Below are 19165 nucleotides of genomic sequence, written 5' to 3'. Positions count from 1 at the left end.
AATACACAAGGGATCGTAGACCAAACACAGGAAATTGCAATTATGGCTGACAGACCAGATGATGTGACTGAAGAGGTTTCCTCTTCACAAGGTCAACAGAGACATGAAGTGGGTGAGCTTCAAGACCACCACAGACGGATGATGATATATTCAAGACCCAGTTGGCTACTGTTGTGGCTATGTTCACACAAGTAATGCAGAACCCGAGGTTTTTAGCCTTTCTGCAACCTCCTCTTCCGTCTCAGCAAGTTGGGTCACTCGATCATATTCAAAAGCCTGTTAAGGCTCGAGGACAAGTGATTCATACTCCAGAGTCAATGGAAACACCTGTACACTTAACGAAGAACATGCAGTCTCCAATACCTGTGCCTAAGGTGCAAGAACAGGTGGCTGAGATGCCAGTCTTTCAAGCTGTACCAGTTCAACCAGCCACTTTTCAACGGCCTATAGCTAGTTCTAATGGGTAGGGAAGCAACCTACAGGCTATGCAACAAGTCTTCCCACCACCTTCAGTACACCCTGGCTATTTTGGAGGTGGATCGGTATTCCAGAGCATGGCTGGTCATGCACCTGGAAATCAGTTTTACACGCCAGGAACAGTATTCGGAGGTGGTGCTCAAACAACGATGCCTAACCCCATGTACAGTGTCATGGGTATGCAACCAGGGTTTCAAAGCACTCAGGGCCAATTTGGGATGCCACAAGCAAATTTTGGTATGGCTGGAATTACAAATCAGCAGCCAAATATGGCATTTCCAGGTCAACTTAATTGTGGTTAGGGAACACAAATGAACCCTAACAGTGTTCCCATGTTTCAGTCACTTCCATATGACAACTTAACGCTGCTGGAGAGGCCAACTCCGTACAAAGAAGGTGGCAAAGGTGTGGCATTCACGACCTTTACAGGGTTTGATGACAGGAAGAAGGCTCTCTCATTCCTCCAGCAGTTTGACAAGGCCTATGCAGGGGGAAACTTTACAGAGGCTTCAAAGGTCCGCAAGGTAGCCACTTTCTTGACACAGAATGCAGGACAATGGTGGACAACTTTATTGCTTCAAGGGCAAGCTCCATCCACATGGATTTACTTCAAGCAGATTTTTGCAACAGCATGGTTATCTAATGACTTTGAAGCAGATGTCATGACAGAATGGCACCAGCTTAATGCTGCTACTTGCAAGAATCTGGATGACTACAATCGGAAGTTTTGGAAAGCTCTACTTCCAGTAACTTCCTATAGGTTTGTGCCATTGACAGAACAGATTGAAAAATACTGTTGTGGCCTACCCAAAGGATTGAGAAAGTACTGCACGAAGACCAAAGTCACTACTTTGACGCAGCTCATCGAGGTAGCAAACACTGGCAATGGTTTGCTCAAGGGAGAAGATTGTGAATTCAATAATGGCGTCAAGGAAGGATCAGCCAAAAAAAATTCAGCGAAGAAGCACGTTCCCAATGAGGCTCCAAAAGGGACTCGAGAGCCAGCCAACGTAGGGAAAGGCAAAGCTTCGGCTGAATCAGAAAAGGGACCAGCAAAGAAATGGAAAAGACGTTTTCCTCGCAAGTCGGAAGAGCTAAAAAAGTCCGGAGGTCAGAAAACAAATGCTTCATCTGTGAGCAGCCTGGCCACATTGCTTACAATTGTCCTACAAAGAAAAGGCCAGCTGATTCTGAAGACAAGGAGGACAGGAAAGGAAAGAAGCCCATGGCTGGTCCAGTGCCAAATATGGTGGGCGACAAGCCAAATTCAGATGCAAGTGAGCTTTGCAGAGCATGGGGAAAGGTCAGGGATCAAACAGTGCTTATCTTCTTTGATCCAGGGGCCAAAGCCAACTTCATTTCCCCAGAATTGGCTTCAAAGTTGGGAATCAGACCTGAAGAGATGGGGTATACAGCAGAGGCAGGTTTGGCATGTCCTGGCCATACAGGGGCTGTGACACCCATCATCGGAAAGTTGCGCCTACATATCTAGTCCTATGTAGATGCTGAAGAATTTTACATCATGCCACTGGACGGATGTGATGGGTTGTTAGGTATTCCTTGGTTATTTCGTGTACAGGGAATCATGGATGCCTACAACAAAAGGATCACTGTACAGAGTAGGGAAAAGACTCACATTCTGGATGTAAAGCTTAAAGGGGAGTCTATTCCCACTGTATCAGCTTTTGCTATTACTTCTGTAATGAAAAAGCATCTTTCTGCGTACTTGGTTTTTGCACGTGAAGTGTCAGATTGTGATGAATCAAATTTATTTGTGCTAGATAAAGAAAGGTCAATGTTTTTACAACAGTATAGTGACTGTTTTTCCGATTCATTACCGTCTCAATTACCGCCAGAGAGACCCAAGGACCATGCGATAGATTTGGTGCCAGGCAGTATCCCACCCAAATAAGCCTCCGTACAGGGTTAGTGCGGCTCAGCAGAAAGAGATAATGGGCCAAGTACAAGAGCTGTTAGAAAGGGGTTGATTCAGCCCAGTTCATCTCCATTCTGTTCTCCAGTCTTGTTGGTGCAGAAAAATGATGGCTCATGGCGTATGTGCATAGACTACCGTGCACTGAACAAGAATACCATCAAGAATAGGTTCTCTATACCTAGAATTGATGATATTCTGGACAAATTAGAAGGAGCAGCTATGTTTAGCAGGATAGATCTAAAGAGTGGGTACCATCAGATCCGCATTAGATCAGAGGATGTGCACAAGACTGCTTTTAGAACAACGTTTGGCCTTTACGAATTTTTAGTGATGCCCTTTGGTCTCACAAATGCTCCTGCTACGTTCAATAGGATGATGGACAGAATTTTCCGTCCACACCAGCAGTTTGTTGGTACATTCTTTGATGACATGATAGTCTACTCAAAGAATGAAGAGGAGCATAGGCATCACTTGGCCATTGTGTTCAAAGAGCTACGCAGTCATAGGTTGCTCATCAATGCAAAGAAAAGTGAGTTTTTTCTGGAAGAGATCCACTTTCTGGGACACATGGTCTCAAAGGATGGTGTCAGAATGGATCCTGCAAAAGTTGAAGAGATCAAGTCATGGCCAAATTTGAAGACGGTGCACGATGTCCGAAGTTTCTTGGGACTATGCTCCTATTACAAAAGGTTTATCTGAAATTTCGCTGAGATTGCTTCACCTTTACATGCTCTTCAAAAGAAGGCAGTCACCTTTAGATGGACACAGAAAGAGATTTCAGCTTTTAATCTCTTAAAGGAAAAGATGACTTCAGATCCAGTCATTGTATTGCCAGATCTTAGGAAGTCATTTGTGGTCCACTGTGACGCCTATGGTAGTAGCATTGGTGCAGTGCTAATGCAAGATGGCAGGGTAGTAGCCTATGAGAGCAGAATTTTGCAAGGGCCAGAGATGACCATGCAGGCCTATGAGAAAGAGTTACTGGCTGTGATTCATGCGCTCTTAAGTTGGAAACACTACCTGCTAGGTGCAGACTTTGTTGTCCAAACGGACCATCAGACCTTGCGATACTTCTTGACACAGGCAAAGTTATCTGAGAAGCATATGCGATGGGCAAATATCTTGTCCATGTTCCACTTTCAGATTGTGCATGTGGAAGGCAAGAAGAACGTTGTGGCTGATGCCTTGTCAAGGAAGCCACAAATATCAGCTATGTCAATTCCTTATCATCATGAACTTGATGATATGAGGGAACAGTATGCAAATGATGAAGATTTTGCAAGGGTCTTCGAGCAGCTAATGGATGGACAACGTCATGAACGCTATCTTCTCAAAGATGGGTTCATGATGATGCATGGCAGATTGTGTGTCACAAAGCCATTGCGACGCAAAGTTATGGAAGAGAGTCATGTCCCACCGTATGCAGGGCATCGTGGTATTGATGCTACAGTTAAAGCGGTTGAGACATTCTTCTACTGGCCTACATTGAGAAGAGATGTGGATGCCTTTGTGCGAGAATGCCTAATATGCCAGAAGGTAAAGTTTGACAGGCAAAAGGCACCAGGGTTATTGCAACCACTACCTATTCCAGATAAACCATGGGAAAGTATTTCTATGGATTTTATATTTGATCTTCCGAGAACGCAGACAGGAAATGATGGTATTTGGACCATCATTTGCAGATTCAGCAAACAGTCTCATTTAATTCCTATCAAGAAGAAGATAAAGCAAGATCAGATGGCACGCATGTTTATGAGCAATATTTTCAAGTATCATGGCATGCCACAGTCGATTGTTAGCGACCGTGATCCACGCATGACAAGTTTGTTCTGGAGAGGCTTGTTTGAGAATATGGGCACAACGCTCAAATTCTCTTCGTCATTTCATCCTCAAACAGATGGGCAGTCAGACGAGGCAAATTCTACTATCCTAGATCTGCTGAAGTGTTATGTGTCAGAGCATGAAGGAAAGTGGGAGCAGTATTTTCCATTGGTGGAGTATGCATACAATAATGCAGTGCATTCATCAACTGGCAAGGCACCTTTTGAGATAGTTGAAGGTGGCAAGAAAGTTCCTCCCATACTGCATACAAAGGACAAGATATTTGAAGCAGATAAGTATGTTCAAGACATGGATGAAATGTACAAGAAGGTCAAAGTGGCCTTGGAAAAGACTCACGCAAAGCAAAAGAAAGCAGCTGATCGTCACCGTCATGAAGTGGTATTTTCACTTGGTGATTGGGTGCTTTTACGCTTTGAAAAGGCAAGGTTAAAGAAGATGAAGGGCAAGGAAAGATTGTTTCCAAAGCTCAGCATGCGTTACTATGGGCCTTTTCAAGTGTGCGACATAATCAGTGATGTTGCATATAGGCTGAAATTGCCTGACAGTTGGAAGATTCACAATGCGTTTCATGTGAGTCTTCTCAGACCCTATGTGGGTGATGTGCCAAAAGATATGCCAGCTGAAGATCAGCCGGAAGTCGAGGAACTTGACGAGATCTTGGTCCCGGAACAGATTTTGGCACACAAAGAAAGGAAAGTGAAAGGCAAGGTTGCTAGGCGTTACTTGGTAAAGTTCAGAAACTATCCACCAATGGATGCTAAGTGGATGGAAGAAGGTGAACTTGCAAAGTCACCAACTGTGTTATCACTTTACCTTGAAGCCTTCGATTTGCAACCTACCTTGACCCCTTGAGTTTCAAAGCTACATGGATTGTCAGTGTGACAATGGCTTCTGAAACAAATGATGTACATGGTATTTAAAGTGAGCTCGAATGGAATACCTGTTACATGAATGTTAGAGCTGTACAGATTGTCAGTTTTGCAATTGCTCTTATGGAATGTCCAAAAGTATGGTTAGTGCTATAGAAGTGAGTATTTCTTGTCAGTTTGTCAAGGATACAGTAATTGCTTCTATTAAAGGGTACATGTGTAACTGCATTCTTAAACTGTCGGTTTGGGTATGCTCGAAAGTGTTACTGGGCCCGACGTGTACTATAAGACAGTGGCAAAATGTGTGGCTATCATTTTGTCATTGGAAAGTTAGTGACTCAAAGCAATGGCAGAGTGCGAAGCTACCACTATGTCATTGGGACAGGGTTCACACGCAGGCAATACATGTGTCGACGAGGTGTTGAATACACCAGGGTTGACAATGAGCATGTATGTGTCGTACATGTGTCGACAAGTGTTAAATGCATCAGTGTTGACTGTAAGCATGTACGACATAGATGCAAACGAGGACGTTTGAGATTTCAAGAGGGGGATATGTCACCAGCGTGTGACTACTATCTATCCTTTTTGTTGATTTCTTTCTTATTATCTATTTACTTTCACTTTTTGGAAACACCCCTCGGGAAATCTAACTACCCTGCATTGCATAGCTAGTGTGGAACTGTCCAGAGGGAGTCCAGGCCTGAGGGCAAAAGAGCACTAAGGTTGGACAAGGACTATGGTTAGCCAAGTGGGGTCATTGACTAGCCAAACTGGAATCCTTTGTTACAGAGGCTACATTTCAGTTCTGGGTGTGGCTACAATGTACAAAGAGGGTCGGATGACCTAGAAAGATACAATGGCAACATCTCCTAAAATTTAGGGAACTGCTATTTTGGAACCTGAAAATGTCTTCGCGTCATTACGTGCAGTTTGACATGGGGATCATTTTGTTACTCTATGGCCAAGTCAACAGAGGCTGCAAGTGAGATATTTTTAGACCCGAGGGTCTAAAGCGGGAAAATGCACAAATGAGTGACACTTGGCACTCTGAGGCCAGTTTACTACTTATAGAGAAGGCAAAAACGTGATTTTCAGTTGTGAGCTCATTTTCAAGTTTCCTGTCACAGGTTAAGAGCAATGGAGTGCTTGCTTTCTCTCCTATGTACAGTGCGGTTCCAGGAGTGATGCCCTGCACGCTACGCATTGCCCTCACTCTCCCCTATGGCAGTATGTTATGCCCCTCTAGTGGGCTTTTCATTTGACCAATGTACAGTTATGTGGGTTCATGCGTGATTGCCGAGGCAAGAGCCTCTTGCACAGGTACTGGATTAGCTAGCGGCTAATCCCCCGCAGGTACAGGTGAATTCGGAGAGGTTTCACGCCAAAAATCTCGTCCGATTCAAAGGGCAAGTAGCCCTACAGGTGCGGGAGCTCGAGGATGTGACCAATGTCTCTCTTCTCAGACTTGCCTTGGAACACTGAGCAGAGAGGACCCTCGGACCTTGTACTTTGCTCAAGCACTAATATAAAAATAAATATCGAAAGGGGCACCAGACTTTGGGGGCAATACCTCTGGGTATGGAACTACGTCGGGCCATGTCATCTCTACTAAATCCTGATGAGGTTCTGTTAAGTGTTTTTAAGTATTTTCGCATGTCGTGCCAGATTTCCAGCTTGGGGTGTCCAAGTTTGTTACAATATATCCATATATACGTATATATATATATATATATACACACACACGTGTGTGTGGTGATATATATGTGTGTGTGTGTGTGTGTGTGTGTGTGTGTGTATATATATATATATATATATATAAAGAGAGAGAGAGAGAGAGAGATCTTCTTTCTCGCATAAAAAGTGACCAAAGCACTGATGTCATACAAAAAGAATAAAGAGAGATCAGCAATGATGCAATCAAAACCCACTACTGTAAAAAGGCACTTTACAAGAGAATGTAACACGTAGCCTCGCATAAGAATAACGCAAGTGCCCAATCCTCTATATAAAGGAGGCCTTGCTTCATTGTAAGGAGAGTTTTTCTGAGATCACTACCTTATAGTTACCATTTGTATAGCTTCGGTGTTTTAACCTTCATCAATATAAGCCTCTGCAGTTTTATAACTATCCACGACAAGATTACTATGTCACTCTATGTATGTTACTTTGCTACTATGTGTGTACCTTGCGGTGACTCTGTTACTCTGCTGCTTCCACCTTAAAATTGGTATCAGAGCCTTGGTGTATGTTGGTTATGATTAACGGTGAGAAGTATTACTAGTAACCTCTGAGTGCTCGGGTGAGTATTGCGTAGACTTCTGTAGTCAGGAGCTTCTATCGTTGTTCAGTCGCCGTCGCATGCAAGGTGCCGCTAGACATAGACATTCTTAGCTAAGTCAGACTCCTTTTTATCCCAATCTAGTGCTTCTACATATCTGCAATTTGTAACAGACTTGGACACTGCAAGTCAAGAATCGACCGCGACAGCACCAAATAACCACTTCAAAACAATTCACAATTCACAATAGATTTACACTGGCCCGGCGGAGTTCCATGCCTAGAGATATTGGCCCCAAAGACTGGTGCCCCTTTCGGTATTTCTTTTTTTATTAATCTGAGTTCAAAGTACAAGAGTGGTTGGGTCTCACTCTCAAACTCTGCGTCCAGATGCTCTGCAGAGTGGGAGCCCAATCCACTTATTTATTTACAAGGGATGCCAAAAGCAGAGCCCCAAAAGCTTAAAATCAAAAGCCTAAAAATAAAGCAAAGGCTCTTTCTCTCACAAGCTCTCTTGAGCTTCCAAAACAAAGCAAAAGATTCTCTCTCTCTCCCATCCTTTGCGTAGCCAATAAAACAGCCAAAAACTGCCGTAAAAAAAAGCCTCCGCAATTTCCGCCCCATTTTGCGGGCTGCCACATCAGCAAGCGTACGGAAATCTGCCACATCAGCAATCAACAAGGTTAGGGTTAGGGTTAGGGTAGGGCAGAATTAGAGTTTCAGATTTTTAGAGTTAGGGTTTCTGCACAATCCATTGACGCAATCCATTGACGCCCTAGAGAGCTAGCTACTTCATAGGCATATTCAAATATACAACATGGCGATGATCATATCATCTTTCAAGAGACTCATCTCTGACAACGTCGAGATTGAAGAAGCAAATCCGACTGGTAAATAGAATTTACCTAAGGTTTCCACTTTCCAAGTATATAAGCATAACAAAGTTTTTGCTCTTTCTGCTAATACCCTTTACCATGAAACTCATGGTAAACTAACCATCAAAGATAGTGATCCTAATAATCATATCATACATCTGTTTAAAGAACTCTCTGAGTTTAGGAAGAAGGCAATAAGCAAAGGACATCAGTTTGTGCACATAGGCTATATTGCCATGGGCATAATACCTTTGTTTCGAAAAGGCCTTAATGCTTCTTGTACAGGGCTCTACTTGATACCAGGCATAGAAACTTGCCTAACCAGACAATCAGTGTCTTGCAAGGAAGTTTATCTAATGGGCCAATCTACATAGAATGTTTTTCTAACTTTCCTTTAGTCTCCCAGATAAATATTCTCTGCTCAATGAGATTCAGCAACCAATATCTTTAAATATTCAAAAGCTTGGATCCACTGCACAATAGAAAATCTTAGGCAGATCCAAATCCCGAAAAGATATTGCTTCAATCATTGAGAAACCAGGATACCAGATATCCTTCGAAACATCTGATTATTCAACCAATTAAGCCTCTGCATCAACTTCCCATCGGTGCCTTTCTCTTCCAGCGTTGGCATGTATTCATCCAGAAACATATAAAGATTATGAAGGGTTGTTTCAATGCAAACTCTGTAATCGCATCATTTCCTCTGAATTTGTCTCTAATGGTATTGATGTCCTTACCAAGGCAGCCATCAACGAGAAGGCTCTTACCCATAGTCTCCTTATATCATCCCTTCTCCCAACACTCGCCTACAACCCTTTGAGTCAACTTCTAGCTGGCATATCAATGCCCTTAAGAGATCGCCCTCTTGCATATCAGGTACTCTCTAAACTTTCTTTAACCACTTCCCACATCTTTTTTCCCCGAGGGGTATCTACTCCAGATAAAGGGAACCACCAGTAATTGATATGCAACAGACCGCTTTGCAACAAGCCATTAATTTTGGTGGTGGCTCACACCATAAGCATTTTCCTCGCATGTTTTCTACAGTATTACAAGAACCAGTGATTACTTGTGTATCTAGCTTTCCTCCAGAAATGTTGCCTTTTATAGCAAAAGACATCGAAGATGGGTTTAATCCCTGTCATCGATGGGGAAGCAATGCCGAGATACAACAATGGCAGCAAAGGCAGGAAATGGGGAAGGTAGTCCGAACTATTCTACCTAAAGACATACAATGGGCAGTTTTTCAAGATGACAGTTGTGTTGAATATGAAGAACATGAATTATATGAACTCAATATAGTCATTCCTCACATATTCCCAGCTTCAGATGAATCTTCTGATAATTCTTCCAACATCAATTCTAAAGATGAAGTTCGAATTCTCCAGTTAAAATGCAGACAGAGGATGTAAAGATTGAAACCACGTCATCATCTTCCTCTACCACTCTGAAAGGAGTTTCAAAGATTGGAGATATGACCATTCTTGACATCAATGGATTAAATCAAAATCAGGTATGGAAAGTCTTTGAGTTCATCTATAACTCTGTCCACTATGGAATTCACTACAAAGACTTAACGCAACGACAATAAGTCTCCAGGATCAAAGCAGGATTTCAAGGAATGCTACGAGCATGGTGGGATGATCTAAGTGCAAATAGCAAGGCCTACATTATGCAGGGAGGTCCTGATGGTCATGAAAATTTTGATAATGTCATCTCACTTTTCTTTGCAGCTGTAGTCATGCAATTCCTTGGATCAACTAACAAGATTCAAGAGAGGAATAAGGAAGCCTTCTTTAAAAGTAAGCTATGTGACTTAACCCAGAATAAAAAATATCAGCAACATATGACTCATCTGATGTACCAGTTCCCTGGAGGATACTTCAAATCAGAATATAAGCAGTATTATCTCAATTCTTTCCTAGAGTCATTTGCTAATCTAGTAAAAAAAAAGAATTAAAGCAACTGGTCTACATCTTGAAAATATTTCCATAGCCCAAACAAATGATTTCATTGATGAGGTCACTGATCTGGAGTGTGCCACAATCAGGATGAAGAAGGATATCAAGCAAGTATAAGGATTCAACTCTCACTTCTGCGACAAAGAAACAAAGGTCAAGACCTTTGGCTGCAGAGATAAAAGTAAATGCAAATACAAGATTAAACAAAGAAAAAACAAATATGGGAAAAGGTTCTAAGTAGCACGCCGCAAACGTAAGCTAAGCAAAGAAGAAAGGAAGTAGGTAAGGTGCTACATTTGCAACAAGCAAGGGCATATTGCCCCAGAATGCCCTCAAAGAAAAAGAAAATTCGGAAATGCAGTCCTCAAAGATAAATATGAGTATGAGGTCATCTATTGCAATACTCTGCAACATAACGACGTTCCCATTGCAGAATATGCAAAGTATGATTCTGATCAGGAACAATCTTTGATCAAGAACAATCTTAAGACGATTCTACATCGACTTCTTCTCACGATATTGAAATGCCAGATTTCTCTGATGATAATGAGCCCAAGATAACCAATATGGTTAGGAAGCCTATTTCATTTCCACAGAATAAAGGTATGTTCCTTCATCTACCTCGAGCTCTAGTCCTTACTCTTCTTATGAAACAGAATCCTGGCAACAAGAGCAACCACCTGTAAAGCTCAATCTATCCCGCAAGGAGCAACAAAAGTATACACTCCACTGCCTCTGTTTAGAAATATAGTCGAGCAAAGCTATTGTTCAACAAGATGAATGAAGACATACATACATCCCGGACTTCGACCTATAACAAGGCAGCACAGGCAAGAGGTCATACACCACCCTGAAGTTGGGAACAATCATGGCAATCAAGCTTCCACTTCAACAATCCATCCGGAAGCTTCCACAGCAACTTCGCATGAAGCAACTGACTGCATTCAAATATGTAGTAAAAATGATAAAGCCATATTGGAAGCCATCCAACAGGTAATACTAAATGCGAGCAACTACATCATCAGTTTGCTATCTTTTCAATCCCAACTTGCAGCCACTGGAGCTAAATTGGATCTCGTCTATGGGACGGTCCAACATTTGTCCGAACTTGCTGCATTAGCAGAAATTGCTAATGAACCCACAACAGATTGGATCCCTGAACGCAATATTAATGGGTGTCATATCCTTCAATTCAATCCAGCCTACAACAGAGCATACTATTCTGAGGTATGGATTGTATTTCCCCAAGAACAATCCTTTCAATTGGATGCTCTTTGGGATTCAAGCTCTGTTATTTCGTATATCAACCAAGCTTTGGTTCCTCCACATCTTGTCCAAAGCCTGTCTTATGACATCACCGTTTCCTATGCTGATAATTCAAAGGGACAAATCAACAAAATTGTCCTCTATAAGCACGCTTTAGGAAATGCCAAGATGCAAATTTACTTGTATTTACATCCCCATCCTAATACAGATCTTACCATTGGTGTTGATCTTATTTCCCAACTTACCTCATATACCATTCACCCCGATGCTTCTATTCGGTTCTCTTTGAATAGTCTTTCATATACTGTCCTCACCAAGCCTCGTGGATCTTTTTTAATGGGGAGAGTAGTTCCTATACTACCAAATCCACACAAAACTGAGAAGTTTCTACAATGGTTTGCTGATGAAAAAAGCAAGTACTCCAAACAACTTGAGCTTATTGATTCTCAGCTGGCACAACAGACGACTAACATCCCACTAGCATTTTGGGACAAAGAGGAATATTGGATCTCTTTGCCAGGTGACCCAAAGCCTACAGAGCTTAAAGCGACACATCTTGGTATGTCTCTGGAAGATACTAAGTTATGTCATGAAGAGATTGATTGTCTTCTTGTAGATGGCTTGATTGCCCCATTCAACAACGCATTTGCATGTCAGACCTTTTATGTCAATAATCACTCTAAACAAAAGAGGGAAAAAGAGATTGGTGATTAATTACAAACCTATCAATGACTGACTGGACCAAAGAAGATTTCCTTTACCCCTAAAAGCCGAATTGCTATGAAGAATAAAGAATTGTCAGGTCTTCTCCAAGTTTGACCTAAAGAGTGGCTTCTGGCAGTTGAAGATCAAGCCTCAAGAGAGATACAACACAGTGGAATGTGCTTCCTATGGGACGCAAGCCAGCCCCTTCTCTCTGTCAAGAAAGAATAGAAATTATCTTTGCTGATTGTAAAGAATTTCTACTTCTTTATATTGATGACATTCTAGTGTATTCAAAGGATATCCAGAGCCATGTCCGGCATCTTCCATTGTTCATACAGAAGTTGCACAAGACAAGGATGGTGCTAAGTCTAAAAAAGATTGAACTCTGTAAACCACAGGTGGAGTCTTTGGGAGTTGAAATTTTTGCAGGATGTATTAAAATGCAAGAACATGTGTTGCAAAAGCTGCAAAGTTTTCCCAATCAACTCAAGGATCGCAGAGAAGTCCAATCTTTTATTGGATGTTTGCAATGGATTGCTCCTCAGTATCCTCAAGTCGCCAAGGATTTACTACCCTTCAAACCTCTTGAAAGGAGTAAAATTTTCTTTTGGTCTGATGAGTTATCACAAGCAGTGATGAAGATCAAACACGTTTGCGAGAATCTTCCTCCTCTTAACATCCCTACTGATAAACCTCTTATGGTTTATTCCGATGCCTCTGATGAAGCATGGGGAGGCATTCTCTGCGAAGATCATAATGGTACGCCTATTATCTGTAGATGGGCTTTGGGACGCTTCAAAGATGCAAAGATCCGGTATCATTCAATTCAAAAAGAGCTTTTGGCGGGAGTCAATGTTGCTCTATCTTTTTGCCTATTTCTTATGGGAATCCCCTTTACGCTTCGAAGTGACCTTAAACACTTTGATAACTTCTTAAAAGAAAAGAATGCTGGTAAAGTCGGGCATGCTCGAATTTATCGATGGGCCTACAAGCTCAGTTACTTCGATATTTCCTACGAATATATTCTCGAGAATAAAAATAATATTGCGGATCTTCTTTCTCGCATAAAAAGTGACCAAAGCACTGATGTCATACAAAAAGAATAAAGAGAGATCAGCAATGATGTAATCAAAACCCACTACTGTAAAAAGGCACTTTACAAGAGAATGTAACACGTAGCCTCACGTAAGAATAACGCAAGTGCCCAATCCTCTATATAAAGGAGGCCTTGCTTCATTGTAAAGAGAGTTTTTCTGAGATCACTACCTTATAGTTACCATTTGTATAGCTTCGGTGTTTTAATCTTCATCAATATAAGCCTCTGCAGTTCTATAACTATCCACAACAAGATTACTCTGTCACTCTGTGTATGTTACTTTGCTACTTTGTGTGTCCCTTGTGGTGACTCTGTTACTCTACTGCTTCCACCTTAAAATTGGTATATATATGTGTGTGTGTGTGTGTGTGTGCGCGCACACGCGCGCGTGTGTGTGTGTGTACACACACACACATGCACATGTGTGTGTATCTACATGTGTGTGTGTGAGTGCGCATGTGTGTGTGATGGTTTGACTCCATCCCCAGTTTTTCTTACAAAAGTGTGGTTTGGTCAAGGGTCTGCCTCGCTTCCTTTCCCTTCAATATACACACATATACCCACCTACCTACCTACGCACGTACGTATGTATTTATGTGTGCGTATACACACACACACACACACATACAAGATACTGTTATGCACTCCTTCAAACAGAGTTGTACAGCAGCTTCCATGTCAAGCCGCACGTTCAATGTTGCTGGGGCTTTCCTATGGATAGAACAGATTGTATCTCTTGGCCTTCCCTAGGACATTTTGTACCTTGACTTTGGTCATTCTCAACCTCCAAAAATAGAGGAAGGAAGGGGGGGGGGGGGGGGGGGGGGAGGGAATGCTGCGATTGGTGACCAGGTACCTGGTCAAGAGCTTGAACCCTACAACTTGCTGTCATTGCAGGGGAGGCAATGCTGCGATTGGTGACCAGGTACCTGGTCAAGAGCTTGAACCCTACAAGTTGCTGTCATTGCAGGGGACCATAACATGTTTGCATACAACGTGAGAACAACACAGCATGGATGAACCCTGGTAGGCAAGTCCGCTAGGGTAATAAGAAAATCACTTAACAAAAACCAAAATATCGAGACTAAAGGACTTCACTTACCAAATTCATGATGTATCAATGTTTCATTAAGATGCAGCCCAGATTTTGAAGATCTAAGCTACACTGGGCACTATTTAAGACATACAATCAACATAACCTCAGTCCAACTCATAAGAAGGCCCTTTCAAGCTCATTACTTCCTAGACTTTAATGATAAAAGCCCTTCCTCCCTCTTGAGAAACTTAATTGTTTTCTTTTATTTATGTTTATATATTAGATAACACGAGAATTGAATGCATAAGCGACTTTTCCTCGAGGGCCAATACCTTGAGAAAGGATAGTAAATATCTTCATTGGCAAAAGAATCATCGTGAAAGAGCTTAGCCCTCTTTGGATTTGCTGCCAGAAAAGTGGGGGGGGGAAAACCTTAGTACAAAGATGATTAATTCTTGTCTAACAGAGAATGGTCACTCTAAAACATCCAAAGCAAGCTTTATAGATTTTGAGAGGCAGAGACGCATTCTAAATAAGGGTGGCGAAACCAATTTAATGCACAAGTTAAAAACAAGGAAAAATTTAGCACTCTCCAGTCATGATAGGCCTGTACTATGGTTAAATAAGCATAGACCTCCAAAAATTTGAAATACTTGTGACAGAATCGCTAGAAAATTCCATGGTGAGGATCACAAAGATTTCATAAGAAGGAATAAACATGGCACAAGGACTTCTTTCTTTGCCTTAGATTATAATAAGGGTTTCCAGCAGATTAGTCTTATGTTTGTAAGAAACAAAACAGACATTAAGCAAGCAATCAAGAAAGCTCTGTTGACTCAATTTTTTGCTGCAATCAGAGAAGAGTTTAAAACCTGAAAGCATCTCGTCAATTAGGGCCAGAACATATTCCAACGTTTCTTCTTTTGTGATGTCACGAAGGATGCCTACAAATAAACGCACGTATGCTACACCATTCTGTATAAAAATAGAAAAGTTAAATACGTGCAAATTCCAAGCTAGCATTGCGTCATTATGTTGCCTAGGTAGAAAAATCAGAATTACACTTCAATTTACTTTGCTTGACATTAAACACATGCAAAAGTGTCGACAATTCACCAACGTTACAACTAGGCACAAAAAAACAAATTGAGTTGCTTAGAATTCGACACATGCCTAAGTGTTCACTGTAAATTAACATTCAACACACAAAAGCGTCCACAACTCATCTTCAATATACTCAACACGAACACAAAAGCAAGATGAATAGTAAATGCCTTGATCATTTGCATATAAGAGGGCACAAAGGAAGCAAGTTTATACGGAGACATCAAAAGTAAATGTATGACAGACATGTATGTTTGTATGTATATTTAAAATTCATGATATCAATCAAAAGGCCATCACCCCTTTTGATGGGCATGACAATACTTATTTTTTCATCAAAAAGATGTGTTTTTTGTATTCATGATCAGAAGTTGAATGAGTCATATGTATCATTTTTATAGAATACTTAACCAACTTATGAGAGATATACAACCCAACAATGTAACCAGATGACGTTTTGAACAACCAATCCCCTTTAAAAAAACATAGTCCAAAATCGACCAGTTCTCAACCCAAGGCTTTTAGATTTATGCAAGTGATACCTCTTAAGTCCACGACTCTAAAGGCCCTTTTGGGGTTCATATTTTTCCTAATGATGTGCCCCTGGCACCCTGCTCCTCACAATTGTAACACTTACCCTCTTTATAGTAATTTATATAGCTCTACTAATAGCTTTGGGCCCGTGGGTTTCTTCTTTTGTTGCTGCCCTTCTTTTTGTTACCATTGGATGAATCTTGTCCTATTGCGGTGGACACTAGCTTATACGTTAAGAGTGTTGGTATGCATGCCAAATCCCTCCTTGGCAAGCCCCTTCGAATGGAGTCGGACTTTTGTTTCACGCAACATCCCCGAATCTCTTTGGATAGGCCACAACAAAACCGCTCAACCTGTTGCTTGAAGATGATCTTCTTAATAGAAGAGACTGGTAGAAAAGTATCCCAAAACCTCTAGCAATAAGCATCTCAGATGATGCCAAGCCATGATGACATCCTCTTCATACTCTTCTGTAAGCCATGTTGAAGTGAAGACTCTGTTTGAATTTCAACCACTTTGTAGGTGCTTCCCTGCGCAACAGTGGGGTAGACCACCATGTCTAGGTTTTATCTTTCACATAGGACCCCACCCTTCGTACCTTGAAGGCCTCTCAGAAATGTTCTCCTGAAAAAGGAGATATCAAACTGTCGGATACATGTAACGAGAGGGCACCATGTGCCAACGGGAAAGAGCAGACTGAACAAATTCTAGACGCTCAAAACAACTGAACTGAAAGAGAGAGATTGCACATGAGACACGGAGTGGCAAGTCCACCCCAGAGAGCATTGTCCCCAAACGATGGCGCCCCTTTTGGTATTTTCTTTATATTGCTTCAACACAATACAACGTCGGCAACATTACTCTACATCTTTGTAAGGTGTAGCGGAAGTGATTGTTGAACTTTGCTCAAGATGAGTGCTCTGAATTGTGCTCAAGGGTTCCTTTTACTTACGGAAGGGAGAGCCTTCCATTCCTTTAGTGAGAGAGTGCAAATGATCACAAACAAAGTGGATAAACACTGTGAATGAAGGTGCTGAGACTGAGAGATAGAGAGAGAAGAATACACACCAGAATGTTGTCAAACCCTCCTCCGAAGGCCCACTCTCTATGGCGAGAGCGGTCTACTATTGATTGCACAAATCTCTACAATGCAATGGACTTGCCGACGATGTCGACGACGATGAGGACGACGACGACGGGCTGAAATCTAAAAACGCTAAGGGCTGAAATCTGCAAATCTTGGATCTGCTGAATTCTGACTCTATGTCGGTGACGACGGCGATGACGACAACACGCTGAAAGCGCAGATGCTGAAATCTGCGATAGCGGGCTGAATCTGCAAACTTTGGCTGATCTAACCGTGCGGCGAGGATCTACTGCGGGAAGGTGAGATCTGCGAGGTTTGGGGGCTATTTTGCGGTGTCTATATGCTGAAAACTGAAAACGCTGAAGCTAATGGTACTTCTATCGCGGAGAATCTGCAAAACGCTGGTGTAGGTCTGCAAATGCAAAAACGCTAGGCTAGGTCTGCTGGTGCAAAAACGCTAGGCAATTTTCTGCTTCTTGATGCAAAAACGCTAGGGAGTCTGCAAACATCTGCTGTCATCAGGCTTCATCTGCAACTGCAAAACGCTAGGCTGATCTACAAATGCTGAAAACGTTGGCTTCTTCGGTGGCTGAAAACGCTAGGTTGCCTGCCGGGGAGTCTTGCTGAGAAGGTGCTCTGTTGGACACTTGGTCCCTGCTGCCTCTTCTGCCAGAAAGTGCTAGCGCTAGCTTTTATTATATATTGTCTTACCCAAATTGCCCTACCCAGTCTCTCTGTGCTTCACGCTCTAACTCCAAGGCTACCCTTCCGTCCGCGATTACAGCATATCTGCAAAACAACTCAAGTTGGCTCAAAAATTTCTGAGGGTTATTCCGGAGGGACATTCCGAGGGACAATCAGTTTGCTCTCTTTATTAAGGAGTTAGCTTCTCCTTTCGTCTCTTTTGATCAAGGAGTTAGCTTCTCCTTTCGTCCTAATCGGAACTCTCGATATTCCGGCGTAGTAAAATTAGCCACCACACCCAGACCGTACTGATCTCCCACGGGTGTCTTGATGCACTAAAATTACACACCATGGCAATCTCATCCAATTAGGAATATTTAGTGGTGGCACATCACAATGCAACACAAATGCTCACATATGCATGTTACAAGACATAGAAACATAAAGCCGCCGATGAACACTCCTCCCGCATAACCTAACAAGGTCCGGTCCGGGAGATATTCAACGACTCCCTCATCACTCCTCCCGCATAACCTAAAAAGGTCCGGGCCGGGAGATATAGAGGCCTTTTACAACCAAACGCCCCCCAGACCACAGCCTGCGTCGTTTGGAGGTGCTGAGAGTAACCACTGCTCAAACTTCTTAATACTCCTCCCACATAACCATCCAGGTCCAGGCCGGGAGTCATAACAACAATTATTTTATAAGCATACAACCAAACGCTCCCCAGACATCCCGTCTGCGTTGTTCGGAGGTTCAAACAATAGCAAAACAACATTTCTCACTACTCCACCCAAGAGTAAAATCACCAATCATTGAAACCAATATTAAAACCAGAGTCAAAAATTTCAAATCGGCACTAAGACAAGTTCAAAACAGATACCATCCATTTCAAACAAATTTTCAAACAATACTTTCTATCTATAAAGAAAAAAAAAACAAGTAGAGAGTTCATTCGAGGTTTTGTTTGGGCAACCGAACTTTGAGGACGACTGGCTTGTCTTCTGCATCACGGTGATGGTTCAGTTCCGAACTTGGAGAGTCGCATCATTCTTGTCGTGCCAAGGCATGCCCAAGAGAACGTCGCAATTGCCCAACTTCGTGATGCCCAATAAGCTTTTCCATGATAATTTTGAATAGTCACTAGAAGAGCACCAATGAGCGGTACCACTTTCTGAGTTTGCCCTGTGGCTAGCTCAGCTTCAATTTCTCCACCCTCTGCATCATAATCAAAGTGCATCTACTTTAAGAATTCTGGATGAATGAAGTTCTCTGTAGCTCCGGGGTCAAAGAAAATAAGGGCTTTGAAGCCATTGACTTTGCATATGCTCGACACAATTCATTTGTACTTTCAAGGCGTATGCCATAAATATCAAGAACTAGTCCAATAGCAGGTCTAGCTCTCTTAGC

At 42.1% G+C, this 19165-nt stretch overlaps 1 protein-coding gene across 1 annotated transcript in view; it reads right to left on the bottom strand.

Moving 5' to 3' along the window:
- LOC147454749 (vacuolar ATP synthase subunit H family protein) overlaps window positions 1–19165 on the bottom strand; it is a 47595-nt gene that overhangs the window by 19897 nt on the left and 8533 nt on the right. The window contains exons 3-4 of the mRNA XM_086516589.1: window positions 15219–15321; window positions 14679–14751 (exon numbers count right to left, since the gene is read on the bottom strand). Coding sequence (XP_086372715.1) covers window positions 14679–14751; window positions 15219–15321 — 176 coding nt within the window. The remainder of the gene's footprint in view (window positions 1–14678; window positions 14752–15218; window positions 15322–19165) is intronic.

Source organism: Adiantum capillus-veneris, chromosome 7 (assembly GCF_014529385.1).
Source record: "Adiantum capillus-veneris isolate H3 chromosome 7, ASM1452938v2, whole genome shotgun sequence".
In the NCBI taxonomy this organism is placed as follows: Eukaryota; Viridiplantae; Streptophyta; class Polypodiopsida; order Polypodiales; family Pteridaceae; genus Adiantum; species Adiantum capillus-veneris.
This window is presented reverse-complemented; position numbering and strand designations above follow the sequence as displayed.